An 18,337-nucleotide genomic window follows, 5' to 3' on the forward strand; every position below is an offset into this window, starting at 1 on the left:
GGCTAAATCCAAGGCTAAAAGGCTAAATATTTGGGCATAACCTCTAGAGGCAGACCGGCCACACTCCCTCATGATAATCAACTTCTGTGAGCCCCCCCCCCCCTTTTCCTGGTACAGCCAAAATTTCACTCTCCGCTTTCCCTCCCCACTCCTGGCTTTGCTTCAACTCCAGCCACTAAATCCTAGCTTAGCATTATGTATGAACCCAGCCACTGGGCACTACTACTTCTGCTGCTGCTGCTGCTCTTTAAATGCCCTCTACTCTTCTGGACAGATGGGGATCTTTCCCTTAGGGTGACCAACACTCACAGAGCCTAACTCCTAACTCAGCAGGAGTTAGAGTGAGGTCTGAAAAGAATCAGTGTGATGTCATGGCTAGTTGGGAAATCCAGGTCCTAGCCCCCACTGAGAGATGTCACCCATAAAAAGATAATCAATAAAGCTTTGTCAAGGGAGAGAACTTAGCACAGGAATAATGTTCTAGTGGTACATTAGCACAGTTGAGAGAAAGGGGGCAATGCATGGCAATCCAACACAGGCTCATCCAGAGACAGAACTGAGTTTGCTCCCAAGTAAGTGCCCAAGACTGCGACCTCAGCAGTGCTGCAAAACATGTTCCGAAGACTTAAGATACAGGCAACTGGGAGCACTTCAAGAAATAACCAGCGGCTCACCTGAACAGGAAGATTTTGGTAAAGCAACACTATACAAGATATTGCAACAGTTACTCAGGAATATCATTTCAAACTGAAAACTGTGATAGGAAGTTCTACCAGGAAGCAGCAGCAAACATCCCGGAGTAGTGATGCCTCCAAAGCATCACCGTTGGCTTTGAGGGTAAATCAAGCCATACTGAGAGAGAGAGGAGTGCCTGCTCTTCCACACAAATCTCAGCCAGGCAACGGAAGGACAGTTTAGAACCCAGAATCGGGTCTCTTCCCATCATGCTCACTTGTTTCAACTAGAGCATCTCACTCCGGTGCCTGCATTAAGTGTGACTCACTCCGGCGAGCCTGAAGTGGTGTCTCCTGGAGCGCCTTCAGAGACTTCAGAGCTTGAGATTTCAAGAGAACAGGCCGAGCAAATGGGTGCTCTCGTGCTCTCCCTCTCTTAATCTATCAACCACTCAAGCGAGGTCTTATCTACCCTTCAATTCAAAACCTTCAAGGTGGTTCACAAGAACCAACAAAAGGACACAGACAGGTAAGCCTCAAAAAAAAAAAAAAACCTGTGTCGGGGCTGAAAAAACAGAGGTTATAAGGGGGGGGAAATCAGAGGAGCTTTTGTCCTACCCCTCCCCCCCCTTTTTTTAAACCACTGAAAAGACCTTTCCTGGGTGCCTGGTGAATCTCACTGTTGAAGACAAGCAGACCAATAAAGGGAGTCTTACAGCCCCACAAGGTCGACATCCCAGTGTCATGACTTCACTTCAAGCCAGGGGGGGCCCTTGGAAGAAGCTTGCCATAGGCTGGTACGAGAACCTTCCTTCTCTCAGCTGGCCAGGCCCCAAGTGGCTTGAAGCCTACGGATGCAAACCAGAAACCCTTGCCGCACACTCCCAGCACGGGGTCTCTGAAGGTACATTTCAGACAAAGCAGTTTCCAGGCCGTCATCAAAGACAGATCACCATTCAACATGCTGCCGTAGTTTAAACCAGAGATGGCCAGAAGGTCTATAACTGCATCCAGACCTCTCCAGGCAGGAAGGACTGCAGCTGCCACATCTGGCTGAACCAGTGAAACGTTTTTGGCACCACTGGGACCCACAAGGGCCTCGAGCGACACAGCCGGATCACCCCACCTTTCTCTCCATCAAAGGATCCACAACAGTTTACAAAGTAGCTAAAAGACTAATATCAAGTCTACTAAAATGCAACAAGTTACCATATTAAAGAACAATTAAACGAATGACCTGTGAAAGCTATTGAAGCAAAAGTTTAAAACAATGTAACAGGACACTTTAAAAGATAAACTGTGTGGGTTTAGAAAAATGAAACAAAACACCACCCTCACAAACCCTCTCGGTGGCAGCCCTGCCACTTCTTAAAAGCCCACCTAGAGGAGCCGTCATGGAGATGGTACAGAGCTGCTCTCCTCCTCCTCCTCCTCCTCCTCCTCCTGGCTCCTCCCTCAGGGCAACCAAGGTCACACGCCTGCTGGCCGGGCAAGCTAGAAAGGAGGCAGCTTCCTCCTCAGGGTATTCAGGACCATGATGTTTGAAAGGTGTCATTCTCTCTCTCAAACACTGACTGTTCTCCAGCAGCACATCGTAGCAACCCTGCCAGAGAGGAACACGCTAAGTCCGCTGTATCCGGGCGGCTGCTGAATACCCATTCGCATACCAGAGGAACACAGAAAACTGTAATTTACCAAACTGGACCATTCATCCCTTTGGCCTAGTTCTGTCTGCTCCAACTAGCGGCGTCTCCCTCTCTCTCCAGGGAGAGTCACTTTTGTCGGCCTCATCACCTGGGAGTGGGTGTGCAGATGGCAGCCACAGACGGGCGATCACTGTGACAGACCGAGGGGGGGGGGGACACAGGAAGGAGATGCAGGGAATTTTCTCACAAGCTCGGTCTTTCTTCACTAACAACAACGGGGTACTTTGGAATGTAAGAAAAGCCTGTTCTGCAAAGCTAGTAACTTTCTCCAGTTAACAAGAGCGTGGGGCTTAAATCAGGCTTTAACAGTTTAATTGATGCGATCAACCGCACAGTGGCGTACAGCCCTCTAAAGAAATGGTGTGTGCATGCCACCAGGACTGCATGGTTCACGCTGTTCTGTTCTGAAGGACAGCATGCTTCCCGAGCATGTTCTGCACACCCAAAAGGCTTCCCAGGGTGCTGGATCCACAGCAGGGCCCCATCAGGGACAGCCACTGACCGCCCATGTTCCTTAAGCTGTCATTAAGGCCTCCGTTTCTTTGATGAGGGAGGAGACTTGCTTACAGTCAAAGGGAAGGTCCTCTGCAGAGGACAGGAGGCCACAAAGGTGCCTCAGATGATTAGAAAAGGAGTGAGGAAACTCCGGAGCTCCTGCTAAGACTTTTGGACAACTCCTCTAATCCCCTTCCATGGGTCATGCAGCTGGGGCTCAGGGAGTGGAGTCCCAAGCACCCTGAAGGCGTTCCTTTGGGTGCCAGGGACTTCCCCAACCAGTGCCATGGTTGCACCGCGGTTACCGGTTATCGGGGAGGAAGACCAGTTTTGTGTAAGCCTCTTCCTTTCTCCTCTCTCCCCTTGCCTGCAGCCACCCTCCACCCCACGCTTTAGGAATCTCATATGGGTCACCGATGGCTGGGAAGATCAGTCTGGGGAAGGAAACAAATCAAGAGTCAGAGCCAGGCACTTTCCAGAGCAATCCCCACAAGGGCCGGGCTGCCGCAAGAGCTCTTCTCTTCCTCTCTTTTTTTTTTTTAATCTCCAAAATTAAAAGTGCACCCGAAGGTGGGAGAAGGATCAGCTGGCTTCAGGAGATCATTTCTTTCACTAGGGCTTGTTTCTAAGAGAAGATCGAAGTGGACGACTATTTGTCGTCTGAAAGTATATCTCTCTCTGTGGTGAGGGGAGGCCTGAACCCCTGCCCCGTTTACTGCCCGTGCAAGTCAGCACCCAGAGCTGCAGGTCAGATCACCACCTCGCTGCTTCTTCTCCACCACAGAAAGGCACACTTCAGCAGCTGAAGGCGGCTGGCTGCCAGGAGAAGATGGCATTCCGCAGCCTTTGCATGGCCCACGCATCCCTAGGGGCAGCGTGGGAAGAGAACCACACCTACCCAGTCTGGGGAAAGTCTTCTGGGTGTGTTGCGGTGGAAACACGTTTGCATCCAGTTTAGCTGTCAAGAGGAGACCATCAGGTATCGACAAGGTATGGCATTCCACCTTCTTTCAAGCAGCCAGGAAGTTTTTTCCTAACAGAACAGGCACAGGCCATCAGAGAGAACACCCCGAAGGGCGTAGGCCCCGAGCAGCCCTGCATTGGCCCCCAGCTGCCCCTACGGAGGCACGAGAGCCTCATGCCTCAGAGGGACTTGCCCACCTGACAAAGGACCAGCAGAGGGGAAGCGCTGCTCCTTGCCAGCCCCTCTTCTTCCTCCTCATCCTCCACTAAGCCACGGCTTTCAGCTGGAGCTCCCTCTGTCCTAAGTGGACCCCTGCGGGTGGGTTTGTGTGGCAGGCACCCTTCCTGTGGAGTCCCGGGTGTCTCGTCAATCTGCTGCCTCCTTCCCTCTTGATGGCTGAACCACACACTCGAGCACTGCCTGCCAGGACAGGCCATGGGCCAAGGCAGAATTGCCTCTGCTCCTTCATCCCAGCCACCAACAGCAATGTTGAGGGGCACCAGGTCCAGGCAAAGTCCTGCGACGCTCCACTCCAAGCTACCCCACCAAATGGCGAGAAGCCACTAAGGCACACTATGTGTCGGGTTAGTTTCCAACAGCTGCAGATGAAGTTACTGGGATGTCTGGCCTAGGGCCACTGCTTATTGTGAGAATTGCCGCCAGGTAGCTACATACAGAAACCTTACTCAAATCCATTCTAGCTTTCAGAAAACCCTAAAACAACCAACGTATGCAAGGGCACCAGGACTACGAACCCTTGTAGCCTTGCTTTCAAGGGCTAGCCTTTAGGGTATGGATACCAGGGGGCCCAGCCAGAATGCATGAAGGGGCACAGGGCCAATATCTCCTGAATGCAGCAGAAAAGTTTTTTCCCCCTTAAAAACAAAAAAGATGAACACTCAATGCAGTTTTGTCTCTCATCTCTGGGCTGCTGTCCTGGGCTGCTTAATCTCAGGCAGTAGTTGTTAGTCCTGAACTTCAACAGTATCTGTTTCACACCCTAAGCCTATCTAAGCTTCCTGGAAGCCCCTTGGTGGAACTGTTCCAGCGGGCTCCACTTTGTTCCACAAAGCTCAGAAGGTAGTCGAAGCCCCAACAAAGCAGTGCAGCCACTGCACGGTATCAGGTTCCATCCCAGCTGAAACGCTGGCAGAGCTTCTCTTTTTCCAAAATGACTAACATGTTTGGGGTTCGAGACAGAGAAATTGCATGGCAAGAGCATCTTGGTGCAGCAGACCACTTTTGAACTTCCAGCATCAGGCTTACCTGTGGAGTATGGGCATCTAATTTGGGCTGAGGAGGAAGGCTCTGTGGGAAGGGGCTGCAGGGTGATTTCTGCTGCTAAGGTCTGGGGCATGAGTGAGAACTAGAAGCTGACAAGGGCCAAATTCTTTGTGATTCTGCCACTAACTGTTCAGGGAAGCCTGTGGTTGGACACCTCATTGGTACAGCACTGGCAGTTAAACTTCCCACTGATGCTCACAGCAGCTGTAGCTTTGAAACCCATTCCTTACACTCATGCCGATACATATGCACTGTGTACGTATTAACACCCTGCAGCCAAGACAGTGGCATCTTAAAGAGCATTGGGCAGCATCAGCTTTGTATAATACATCAACCTCCTGATCCTATGTGCCATGCAGGACTAATGTCAGATGAGTCTCCAAACTCTAATAGCTCTTGGTAGCCCAGTCTCTGACTTGCACCTCCTCTCCATACTCTTCTTCACTAACAACATGGTTTTACTCTAGCAAAAGGATCCACAGACACTGGCAGCCGGTGTCATTTCAAAATGATGGCCAAGATATTCTCTCATCTTGGCTTACGCCTTTTCCCTTCTGCTTCCCTCTCCTCACAAAGCAACAGGACACAATCCTGCTAAGTTGATGGAGTGAAGCCTGGATTGAACCCTATTCTGAGACACTCAGTCAAGAATAGGGGTGGGAAGGAAGGCTTTAACTACAGCGTCATCTCGGCAATCTGCCCAGCATGGAAATGACACTCTTGAGCAGCGTTGCTAAAACAGGAGATGAGGCTAACGTCCACCTGCTACCTGTCTCTGTGCAGTCCCAGACTTGCCTCCCAGCATCTTTTGCAGTCATGGGTACTGTCATCCCTAAAGTACAGTAGTTTGGTGTTCAGTCTCCTTTAACAGCATTTAGGACACATATTACGCAACAGTGAGAAGATTCCACTCCGTTCCAGGTGTCAGAAGTGAGAGAAAGAATCCACACACACAATTGTTATTATCAAGCTACCTTTTAGGGTTTCCCCCCCCTCCTTTTTAACTGGAAAAAACATGAATCATATTTGTGGTCAAAGAAGAAGAAAGAATGGCTTTCCAAAATACAATTTGTTCATTTGATGGTGTGAAAGATCCAGGTTTTTTGAAGAAGAATTCTAAAATTGGTTACCAGTTCCCAATTCCTTTTTTGTACAGACATTGAATGTAGAATTATAAAATTAATAAGGCACTGAAGCATATGGCCCTCCCTCTACTCTTCAGTTGCTGGGGGGGGGGTCCTCCCTCTGAAAGGAAAGCTGCTGTGCTTCCATCAAAAGGCAAAGGGGTCCATCTATCACACCCCGCCACCTAAGGCTGGTGATGGCAGCTATAACACACCCCGCGGCGCCAGATCCTTCAAGAATGCAGGGATCTGGCTTGTGCACCCTGCCAACGAATCAAGGCCTGTTTCAATTGGGATTATGCTTTGATTAGATAATAAATTGACACAATTAAGTGGACCCTCTTGAGATACTAAGTGTCTAGCAGAGGATGGAGAGGGCAATGATGTCTGTCTAGAATACCAAGTGAAAATCTGCTGCATGGAAACAGCACCGAGATTCTCTTTAACCAGCGGCAAGGGGAAAATTAAACCACCTCGTCAGCTGCCATGGCTCCCTTTCAGTCACTGTACAAGCACTGTGACAGAGACATAAGAGGAAAACATCTGCATGCATCTTCTCATGGGCTGTTCCTTCCTCAGACTTTCACAGAAACTCCTCAGCTTTTGAACACCGTAGCAGAATACGTTGGAATTTGCTCAGAGATGGCCAACAATAAGAAAAGGACTGGAAATCAAACCCTGTGAGAAACAGTTGAGGGAGTTTGGTATGTTAGGCCTGGAGAAAAGTGTGAGACGAGATAGGACGGCCATTGTCAAGGATCTAAAGGACTCTCACATGGAGCATTGTTACTAAATTTTATAAGAACTTCCTAATAGGAGATGCTGTACAAAAGTGGAATGGCCTGCCTTGGAAGGGGTTGGGTTAGGAGCCCCTTCCACTCGACCGTTTCATGGTTTTGGAAGCTGACCAACGTTTCCTCTTCCACTCACCTGCAAGGCTGAGGCTCCTGCAGAGCTAAACCCCCTCTTACCCTGTTCTCAGGATGTAAGGCAGTACCAGGAAGTGAATGACTTGGCCTGCCTTTGCCTGCACTAATGCCAGAGATTTGCAAGAGAAGCTTTCAAGTTCTGGCAGAGGCCACAGAAGCCTAAGCATAACCTCACTAGCTCTGCTGGTTGATCCTCTCTCTATGGATGTAGCGCAGAGATTCTCTGGGCAGGATCTTTAAAGAACAGAGCACTCCTCTACACTTCACATCCAGTTGTTATCACGAGGGCTCCTCTATCAAGCTTTCCCAAGAAGACAGCATCTTATCCTGATTTCACCACCTCATTTATCTAGATACCATCCATCATTTGGGACACCAAGTTGCAAGAGTTTAATGTAAAAATAAAAATGTTCCCCTTTCTAGACAGTTTATTCTTCCCTCTGTCCGTGAGTTTCATTCATAAAAGCATTCATTGAAAACTTGGGTAGAATACTTAGTTCTGCCTTGGCTAGTGGTTTATAACACACCAGCTTATGAATGTAATACCAGCTTCTCTTCTGCTATGTCAAGCTGAGACTTCATTTTTGATCACATGGACGAAAAAGCACTTCTGAAGCAGAGGAAAGTCCAAATGTCCATGTAATGCCCTATGTTTATCAGCTCATTTGCATACACACTCCCCAACCGTAGGGGATCTTCTGCCATGAGGCAATAATCAATCTGCAAACAGTATCCTGAATTGGTCTCTTAAGGTGAGCATACTGCAGATAGTGGGTTCACAGAGGCCACCCACCATTCACATCCTCTCACTTCTGCTTGGACCTTGCTGTTCGCTTCACGTCAACCCCACAGAAGAGTGCTGTGGAACTCAAAGCATAACTAAAATTCTTCACAACTTTATCTGTATTTGGTTCCAGTAAAATTTAGGATGCCACTCCTGTGTTGAGGCAGTGATAAGTAAATCAAACCCCATGACTGACATTCATTGCCTTTGGATGGCACACAGAACTGTGACAGTCTATTGCTTTTGCTCTCTAAACGTTTTTGTGGAGGAGAGAGTGACAAATTCAAAACACTCGAGAATAAACAGAATCAACCATGACTCAACACAGTGCTTCAGGTGTTAATACCACACCCCTCAGCCATCCTACACAAAGGCATCAACTGACATCCCATCAGCTTAGAGACATGTCACTCAAAGGAAGAAAAAAGGCATGGAAAATCATGTCAATCTGTTGCAACCTAAAACATATTGATATTTATGCTTTGTATGCACATCACCATGGGATCCCCATTGAGCTGAAGGTGTTACTTACGACATTTTACAAATAAATCAATAATAAAGAATATCAGAAACCTAGTTCTGTGTTGATGTTTTCATTTTGTAATTGTTGTTGTCAGAGTAACTTCTCAGTGGTATCTTGAATGCCATTCATTGGTAAAGATAGTGTCAGCCCCATATTTTCATGAATCATTAAGACAGCAAGCACCAAAGAGGTTTTATAAGCTTAGAAAAAGTGTACCATAGACTGCAGACCATTTCTGGCTGTGGGCTAAGCAAGAGTTGTCAGGATAGCTCACTATGGTGTAAAGACCTTCACTTTCTATCATTGTGTTGATAGACGCAATGAACCGGGGGAAGGGAGAGACAGTTCAAAATTCTCTCTCTCACACACACACACACACACACAGACAGAGAGAGAGAGAGAGAGAAGAGAGACTGCATCAATTCAGATATTTGGCTGCTCAGTAACTGTTCATATCCATTGTGCACAGGCTTCACGCATCATCAGTTCTGGCCACCATGTACCTGTACAGGAAACTTGAGCAATCCGTACATCTGCACATATATATGGTTGAGTCTACCATTTGCTCAATGATCAATTCCTCCTCCAGAAGCAAGGCCCTGCACCAGTGAAGGACTCTCTGCACAGAAGGCCAGCCAACCTTGGCTTCTATTTTGCCCTCATCCGCCCACTCTGCTGACCAGTCACAGGGAGAAAGAAGGAGCACAACCATAACTGAATCAGTGGGGGCTTGATGAGTCAATGCCTCCATATGTTCCACTGATCCAATAGGCCAACCCTAGTTGAGGCTTACTACTGGATTTAAGCCACTGTGCAGTTATTATGTCTTTCCTTGATGGAAGGACTATAGGAGACACAAGAGTGTTATAAGTGCAAAATGCCAATGTTTGGGCACTCCATGAAATTTTGGATTTATGTCTGGACAGCTGCACATTAGAAATTGTGCTGGAAGCACAAAAATCCTTGCAAAGAGAAATCTAGATAAGATCTGAAAGGAGTTCAAGGGAACCTAAAGTCTGTTTCTTGTTCTCTCAAATATGAGGCCGCGTCTTTGCGAAAAGCTCAGCATGAATCCAGTTCTTTCTTTTTCACTTTTTCAGCTCACAAAAATGGAGGGGTTTCAAGCTACCCACTCACAAGACTGAGCTGGATGGGTTTAGACCACCTTTTGCTGATTGCAAAGTTTTTCATTTAATAAGTTAAAGAGATATTCAAAGCTCAGACAGTATAGTTAATAGCCAAAATGTGTTTAATGCATCCTTCTGAGTCTAAAGAGCATCCAGGGAATCGCAAAGTGAATGTGTTGGCAACGGCCCTCTGCCTCCTTTACACATTCATCTTAAAGCTTCTTCCAGCTGATGCTCGATGGCAAACATATTATGATTCTCTGAGAAACCACAAGCCCCAGGAGCACTGCTAGAGAAGGTGCCTTTCCAACAGATGTCAAAGCCATAATTCATAATGTTGTACATGGAGAGTTAAAAGGGTGGGCAGTTTGTGCCTGTTCAGATAATAGCCACATACAGGTTCCAGGGTTCCATGGCATCAGGCCCTCTCTGGTCAGCACCACTCAGGGGCAGTGTCCGGAGGAGGCGGGGTAGAGAAGTCAGGGTGCTGCTTCGGAGCGGGCACCCACCGGAGGGGGAGAGGCACCAAGCCAGGGAACATCTGTTCAGTGGTTGGCCCAACTGGCACGAACTGCCAAACCAGCAGTTTGTGCCCACCTCTAGGGGTGAGAGAAAGGGGAAGCCAACAGCTGCATTTACTCTACACAGTACCTTTGCTCTAACTTAACACTGAATGGCAAATTGGGTACAGATCTGAAGCTGGGAAAGAGCCCAAAATAAATAAAATTCTGTTGTGGAAAGGAGGTGTGCCCCATATGGGAGCCATGACTTGCAAAGCCCTCTCTGTGGAATGCATGACCAGAACATCTCATGGAGAGCACTTCCCTTGATGGTAATATATGTTTTACTGCCCAAGCAAGTGACAGAATGACAGATAAGCCAACCTTTAGAATTGCAGAACTGGAAGGGACCCTATGGGTCATCAGGTCCAGCCCGTCAGGGAGGCACAGTGTGGGAATTGAACCCCCAACCTCTGGTTCTGCTGCCAAATGCCTAAACCACTAAGCTAGCCAGCAAATGTTCCCAAAACCTTCACACAAGCCACATATGATTTTCTGCACACTCCTCCAAAGGATGGGAAGCCTTCTCTGATTCACCCACAGGGTGACTTCCTTGGGGTGGCTAGAGGTAAACTTTAACCAATAGACCAGTGTCTGTCATTCTGCCTGACACACAGACTTTGTGTCAGCCAGGAAGCTACACTGGATAGCATCAGCCACCCAAAGAGAAGAGTCAGCAGAAAAGTGCTTTCACTTTTGAAGTCCATGGTAAAATGTGAAGCTGGGGAGAACAGCCTGGAGGTGCTACATACCAACCTTTGCGGGGGGGGGGGGGCACGTGAAGGGAGAGAGGGCCTGTTTGGCCAGTTCTGGCAAATTAGTCACCTTCTGCTGAAGTTTACAAGAGGGGCAGGAAGAGATGGCTGGAACACCACCAGCTTCTCAGATTTATGGGGCATTCAAGTGATGCTGATTGTCAGGAAAAGGCTGTTCAGTCAATAACACCCAGCTCTTGTCAGGGCTGCTCTCAGCTTATGGCATGGTTACTAAGTCCTCGCACACCAAGCTTCCAAACAAAGAAGAGGAAGCCATAAACTAATCACAGGCAAAGTCCCACTGTACCTACAAAAATAAATAAATAAATAAATAAATAAATAAATAAATAAATAAATAAATAAATAAATAAATAAATAAATAAATAAATAAATAAATAAATAAATAAATCAGTCAATCAATCAATCAATCAATCAATCAATCAGGGGGGGAGAAGATAGGAAGAGTTCTGGAGGTAGGTGAGGCCAAAGGCCCTGTCTATCCAGCACCCTGTTTCCAGCAGTGACTACCCTACACGCTGAACTACACAAGCAAAGCATGAAATGGGCTGCCTCCTACATGTTCTCCAATGACTGACATGAAGAGGCACCCTGCATCTGATACCAGAGATGCTCTGTAGCCATCATATCACCACTGATCAGAACACTTGCACAAGGATGAAATGCAGAATTGCTGCACACAAGGCATCACTATGCTTGTAAATACACTTGTGCACGGGGCTAGCTAGCAACACCACCAAAAATGACTGTCCCAAAGCCATGGGCTCCCTCTCCCCGACCCCCAGTGGCACTGTCCTGCCAACAGGGCAATTCCAAGATTTCTCTCTCACTGCTGTCACCCCATCTGGCTAAGTGGGCAGCGAATTCTGCTCTCTCCAACACAAGAACAGGCAAGAGGGGTCAGTAAGTGTTCCTCTTCCTCCTTGCGCAGCTCTGGATGGCTAACAGAGGCATGAGGGGAAAGGACACAGGAAACAGAAAGAGAGAAAAACAGCCAGATATCCTGCAGGTGTGCCATTGGCACCCTCAGAGAAATGAGCCAGTTCCTGTCTAGCTGTCAGGACTATTCATTCCTGCCATGCTCTCTCCAGGAGAACAGCACTCTTCCAGCACAGGACTCATCGTTGTGAAATTCAGCAAACAGATTCTCAAAATAAATAAAAATGTGCTGGATAACCATACAAACTTGCAGCTTTTCAATGAGAGGGTCCAAGTCCACGCTCACTTTTCAAACGTATTAACGACAATCAACATCTTGTGAGCCTATTCTCAGAAGTCAGCTTGCTAGCTCCAGGCCAGCCAAGCCACATTTCTAAAAGGCAAGGTGGCAAGAGAAAGCCCACTAGGAGGTGGGAACCTGTGCTGGGAGGCAAGAGAGTTCCAGCAGACGAGAAACATGTAGTCCTCTCATTAACATTTTATTTGTGTTATTTATAGGCCACCTGTCTCCCAATAAGGGGACGAAGAAAAGTGCCAGCCGTTCATAAGTGTAGACACTAAACTTCCTGCAGGTCTCAGGCAAATGAAAATTTCTTTGCTGGGTCTCCAGGCCTCGGGGAAGTGAAATATGGGAAACACAACTGCCCCATCGTCTCAGTGGATGAGCAGGATTTGTGTTAGAACTGTAGGGCAGAGCAGTGATATTTCTTGGGTCGTTCCCCAAGAACAGCTGGTCCTGATAAGAACCTGAGGCACAGGAACCGGCGCCTGAGTTTGCTTCTTGCCTCTTCCTCCTCCATCACGAGTGCTTCACTTTGCTTCGTCAATACTACTAGAAAGGCCAAATGTAAATGTTGGGGATTTGGCACCATCTTTAAATTGCCATGGATCCCTTTCTCACCCCCACTGGAGTGTTATGATAAGTCCCAAAGACCCAACTGGGAGGGCGGGTGGGGATGATGATACTGGGATTCTCTCTCTCTCTCTCTCTCTCTCTCTTACACTTCTTACCACTTCAGCTGTGGTCCCTTCAGGCTTTCTGGCAGACGTTGCAAACAATCATTCATTTGTTTCCAGGCTTGTTTGCAGCCAGCCAGCCATCTCTGAATCACCAGAGTGATCGCCTCCAGAAATGACCACAGAAGAACACAAGGAGTGCAGAGACCCTGCGTAAACACACATCGGCTCTCTCATCCAAGACAAAAGATGAACTGGGGGGGGGGGGGGGGGAGAGAGAGAGCATGGAATGAAAGGGGAAAGGTTTCAAGAAGCACCTGGTACCCAGACTGCTCCTCAAGGCACCACTCCTTCTCCCCTCTCCCTCCCCTCACATAGGGCAGGTCAGCTGTTTGGCCTTCAGAAATTCCCTTTGAACTCCTGACTGCATGACAGATACAAGCCAAACTAAATAGCTTCAGAATGCAAGTTTCTCAACTGGACTTTCATGGAGCTGCAACTCTCCATCCACTGACAGGAGTGAATCAACAGGTTCAAGAGGCATCTCAAATTCATGCTGACCAAATTCCGTCCCCCAGTCATTTTCGGCAGCCAAGAAGCAGCACACACCCAGCAACACAAAAACCCTGGGATGGGGGGGAAAACAGCTTGAACTGCCTGTGAGTTTCAGGTACAGAATCCTCTGAGGCCTGCTCCTCCTTTATCCAGAATGACAGAACGTGGGCTGCCAGAGATGTTCTGGGAAAGATCTTGTGGATGTCGCTCCAGCAAGCTGCTGCAAAAACTGCTACAACCACCATCCCCAACGCTTGTTATTCATTAACGAGGTCTCCAATCATTTGCCTTGTTATTATTTCCCAACAACTGCACTCAAAGTGTAGCTCAAACAGACCTGCAGGGAATCTGAAACGGTCAATGGTGAAGGAAGGGGCTAAGGTTACTTCACCCAACTTCTTACAGAGGGAGCAGCACCGACCTTCGGCAGAGCAGCCAATCCAATGGTTCCAAGGGATAAAGTAAGAGTCAAGTTCTGTGCAGTGTTGGACTCCAGCACCAACAGAAGCAGGCCACCGTGTTGCATTATACTCGGCCCCAGGGTCAGTCCCAAGATGCCCAAAACAGAATGGAAACTCACCTCCCTACAAGGGTATTGCCTCCTGAGCTGTTTCTGCACTCTGCAAAAGCAGACAGTTAGCACACATACAGAAGCTGACCTGGTGGCCTGCCGGTACCATCTGCAGGCCCTGGTTAAGACTTCACTCAGGGTTCTGCAAAGCACTGCAGCAGAAAGCAGCCGTTGCAGTGGATGGAGCAGGGGAAACAACAGCCTGCCAGAGAACAAAAATGGCACCCTCACCTGACATCTCCCAACAATAAGTGAATTCCTGGTGACGCACATGCTGCTTAGTCAGACCCTCCACAGGCAAGCTGCATTCAGCAACATTTGATCAATAGAAGAGCATTTTTAATTCTGCCCTACATATCCTTTGTGGCTCAGAATTCTGTTCAGAACACAACTTCCTCTATGCGAAAGGCCTGCGAGAAAAGAACCTATCTCAAAACATTCTGGTGCATGCTTACAAAAAAAAAAAAAAAAACAGACACTGTTTATCTCCAATTCTACCAATTCCTTTTTTCTAGAGTGAGGTCATCTGGACTGGCAGCAAATGACAGGTGTTCCAATTTAGTTCTCCTGACGTTAATCCCATTAATTCCGCTTCTCCCTTTGGACTGCCACCATAACTCAACATCTCCCGATTCAAAGTCTGAAGGCTTGCTGAAGCTGCATCTACAAGAGTTCTCCCTGCAATTTCTCTGGCAGCAAGAGTTGCCTTCTGAGACTCCAACTGAATCAGGTCATCCCCACAACTAAACAACAGTCTAGAACAGACTTTCCCCTGGGGTGGGGGGAGATGACAGCTGAGGGGGCTGCTCAGAGGCCAAGCCATTTGAGAGAACGCCTGTCACTAGCTGAGCTTCACCCTGTAGGAGAAGTCTAAGAGAGAGGTCAGGACTATCACCAGACTTAAGAGGCAGATTGTTTTCTGTCCTCCAAATGGCAACATCCGTAGAAACCCAGCCATCCCCTTAGCATTTGATGGAGCAGACAAGCAAAGCGCAACTTCAGGGACCAAATTCTTTTTTGAAAAATTAATAAAAAGAAAAGTTACAAATAACAAAGATAAAACTCAAATACAATCTCAGTGGTGACTACACGCAATACACGTTAAACATTTCCCACACACCTGTGCCACCTTCACCGTTGAGACTAGGTGACCAATAATATCAATTTATACCACTTAGGGACCCAAAATCTGAGATCTTGGACTGCCTAGGACAGCAGAAACATCAACTTAGTGGCTGAAAGGAAGAGGGAGGCATCATAAAACCACTAAACAAAGCAGTAACTGATTCTGCCAACAGAGGCTGGCATTCACAAAGCATGTGAAATAATGCACTGACAAAAAAAAGCAAAAGCAAAAACAACTCCTCACCAGGCCAAATGGTGCCACTTTAGTAGCCTGGCACCCTGGCACTTCTCTGCACAGAGAGGCATGCCGGTCCAACTTACTGAGCCACCAAAAACTCTTGGGCAGTTTGTCATCCACACAAAGTTGGAATGACTCCAGACAAACCTTCCCACTCCCAGGGCCAGAGGAACCCTGTCCCCAAAGCCAGGGCCAGCCTCGCAGGCCAAGGAGACCCGAAACAGGTTCTCTGGCACCCCAGGGAGAGGCCGCAGAGGGAAGGAGGGAGGGAGGGAGGCCCCGGCAGGCCCTTCCCCAATGGCAGAAACCCGGGCCCCTTGGGGGCTTCCCCAGTTCTGACACTGACAGAGAGAGAGAGAGAGACCGAGACCCCCGCCAAGAGAGTCCCCCGGGAAAGAGACCCTCCCTCCCTGCCTGCCTTCCTCTGTCCAAGCGCTCCCGCAGGAGCAGGAGCCGCAGGTGAGCGAGGGAGGGGGGCCAGGAGAGGCAGCGGCTTCTGCCCCGGAAACCCGGCCCTGGCAGCAGGGAGTCGGGGGGGGGGCAGGCCCGGAGAGAGCCTGTCCCGGGGGGGGGAGAAGAGGAGGCCGAGCGGGACCCCCAGGGGAGGAAGGCCGGCCTCCGGGCGGCGGTCGGGGGGGAACCTCCTCGCGTGACACAGGCGGAGGGACAAGGGCTCTTTTCTCCTCCTCGTCCTCGTCCTCCTCCTCGTCTTCGTCGTCCGGGGGCGGGCGGGCACCGCAGGCTCCCCGGGCCCGCGCGGAGGGCGCCGTGGCGGGGCCGGCCGGGCTCACCTTGGCGCGGGTGACGAGGTGGGTGGCCAGCTTGACGACGGCGAAGTTGCCCTTGCCGATGGTGCGCTCGATCTCGTAGTGCCCGATGCGCGCGGGGCCCGGGGCGCGGGGCGGCGGGGCCAGGCGGGGGCCCGGGGCCGACAGCGCGGGGCTGCCTCCTCCTCCGCCGCCGCCGGCAGGGCCGCCGCCGCCACCACCGGACGCTGCAGCCGCTGCCGCCATCTTGTTGTGAGGGAGCAGCCGCCGCCCCTCCCCCTCCTCCCGGGGCTGCGGCACCGCGTGAGCTCATCCGCACGGGGGCGGGGCCGCAGCCGCCGCCATGGCAACCGGCGGAGGAGGAGGGGGAGGAGCGCCTGCCCAACCGCCGCGGCCGTGACGCGAAAGGGACGTCAGCGCGTCCGCGCCGGGAGGCGCTCCTCTCATTGGCCCGTGCTCGGCGGCTACGGCGCGCGCGAAGGAACAAACCACCTAGACTCCCTCGCCCGGCTTCGCGTGTTGCCCGCCGCTACAGAAAGCACTGGCTGTTCGACACGTGAGGAGCGTTCACACATCCCTTCTCGCTTTCCGGCGAACAGACGCGCCGGGAAGAACCCCGGACGGCTTGGGTGGCCTTGGCCTGGAGGGAGGCGCCGGGGAGAGGAAGCGGGGTTTGCCTTCGTGGGAAACCTAGCCCGGTGCTTCCCTCCGTTGAGGCTGCGGAACTCCCCGCCCCATGGCGTCGCCCACCGTGGCTTTGACAGGCCGGTAACAGCGGGAGGTCGGTCAAAGGGAGGCTGCCTCGGGCCGGGACGCCCAGCCTGCCCGGAGATGGACAACGTAGGGCCGCCCGGGCGGGCAGGGCTCGCCCCCTGCCGCGACCTTGCGAGCGGCCGCAAAGGGAACGCCGCCCTGAAGTCCCCGCGACCCCGCTCTCGGGCGCCCAGAGGCTGGCCCGGCAGTGGGCAGAAGGCGGCGACGGGGGGTGGGCTTGCGCCTGCGGGAGGAGCTCCGGCTGCGCCCGATCCCCAAGCTGTGGCTCCCTGCTGGTGAACCATGGAGAGCTGTTGCACGCCCCCGCGACCCAGATGCCTGGGAACAAAACTTCCTTCTCCGAGGTGCTCCTCGGGCCAGCGTGCCCCATCCAGTTTGTTTGGCATCCTGAACCCTACCAACTACAGGCCTTCAAGAGAAAGGCCGATGACCCTCAGTCAGATCTGCTTGGATTTGGATCCCTGCCTTGAGCAGGGGGTTGGACTCGATGGCCTCACAGGCCCCTTCTAACTTCCGTTATTCTATGATTCTGGTTCCGATTGCCCCACACACACACACGTTTTAAGCAACTAAAGAATCTCTGATGCAGAAGCAACAACGACCCCAGCTGGTTACACAAAATTAATGCACAGCATTCACTTACACAACAGTTTGGGCACCTGAAACCCCCAGCCAGAAAGTCTGGAAGGGCCACCTTTGACTATTACAGGAAGAGAGCAAAGTGTTAAAGAAGAAGCAGGCATAAACACTAGCAGTGGGGATATCTGCACATCCCAAGACCCACCAGGACAATCTCTTACTTCAGTCTTTCCAATCCTTCCTGGATAACTGTTTGCCAAGGAATCCAAATACGTAGTGTTGATTCACCAACCCAAAGATGAATCCTTTTTACCCTTCCTTCCTAAGTAAGCTAAGTTTCAAAAAGTTTAGAAAGAGTCTCTAGCTGCCAGTAGACTGCAGGACACCCAACATGAGGTGTCCACAAGCCAGCTATAGAAGTAAGAATATAGATAATATATCAAAGTACAGTTAGAGAATCAGGGTTGACACACTTCAAGAACAGGAATAAAAGCTGCGTGGGGGGCGGAGTACAAAATAATATTGGGAGAAGGGTTGGGTGCGAGAGCCTTACAAGAACTGCCAAAAGGGGGAAAGGGGCAGAAAATAAGAATCGGGGGACCTTTTTAAAAATATTAAAACAATTTTAAAACTGGGCAGCAGCAGGAGTACAATACCTCCGAAACTTGTTTGTTAAAAGCCATCAGTTCCCATTATAGTTCAAAGACAAATACAGTATAGTAGTAATGTGCCACTAAAGTAACTGTTTTGAAAGCATATCTTTAATAGTCCTGGATTTCATCATGTCAAAGCCCAGAACACACCATAAACCACCGGATACTCCTGCACTGTGTAGCCAGGCCATCCCCAAATTATAGAAGTAAGAAGTTTTAGAAAAACTAAAAAGAAC

General features: G+C 49.9%; 1 protein-coding gene across 2 annotated transcripts in view; it reads right to left on the minus strand.

The window, feature by feature from the left end:
• The window catches only part of SIK3 (SIK family kinase 3), a 72,420-nt gene extending 55,978 nt beyond the window's left edge, over window positions 1–16,442 (minus strand). The window contains exon 1 of one of the 2 annotated variants that reach the window (XM_072979375.2): window positions 16,120–16,442. In XM_072979375.2, coding sequence (XP_072835476.2) covers window positions 16,120–16,341 — 222 coding nt within the window. In that variant the 5' untranslated portion in view covers window positions 16,342–16,442. The remainder of the gene's footprint in view (window positions 1–16,119) is intronic. The other variant, XM_072979374.2, reaches the window with a different exon arrangement.
• Between the last annotated feature and the right edge of the window lie 1,895 nt (window positions 16,443–18,337).

Source organism: Pogona vitticeps, chromosome 8 (genome assembly GCF_051106095.1).
Source record: "Pogona vitticeps strain Pit_001003342236 chromosome 8, PviZW2.1, whole genome shotgun sequence".
NCBI classification, from domain to species: domain Eukaryota; kingdom Metazoa; phylum Chordata; class Lepidosauria; order Squamata; family Agamidae; genus Pogona; species Pogona vitticeps.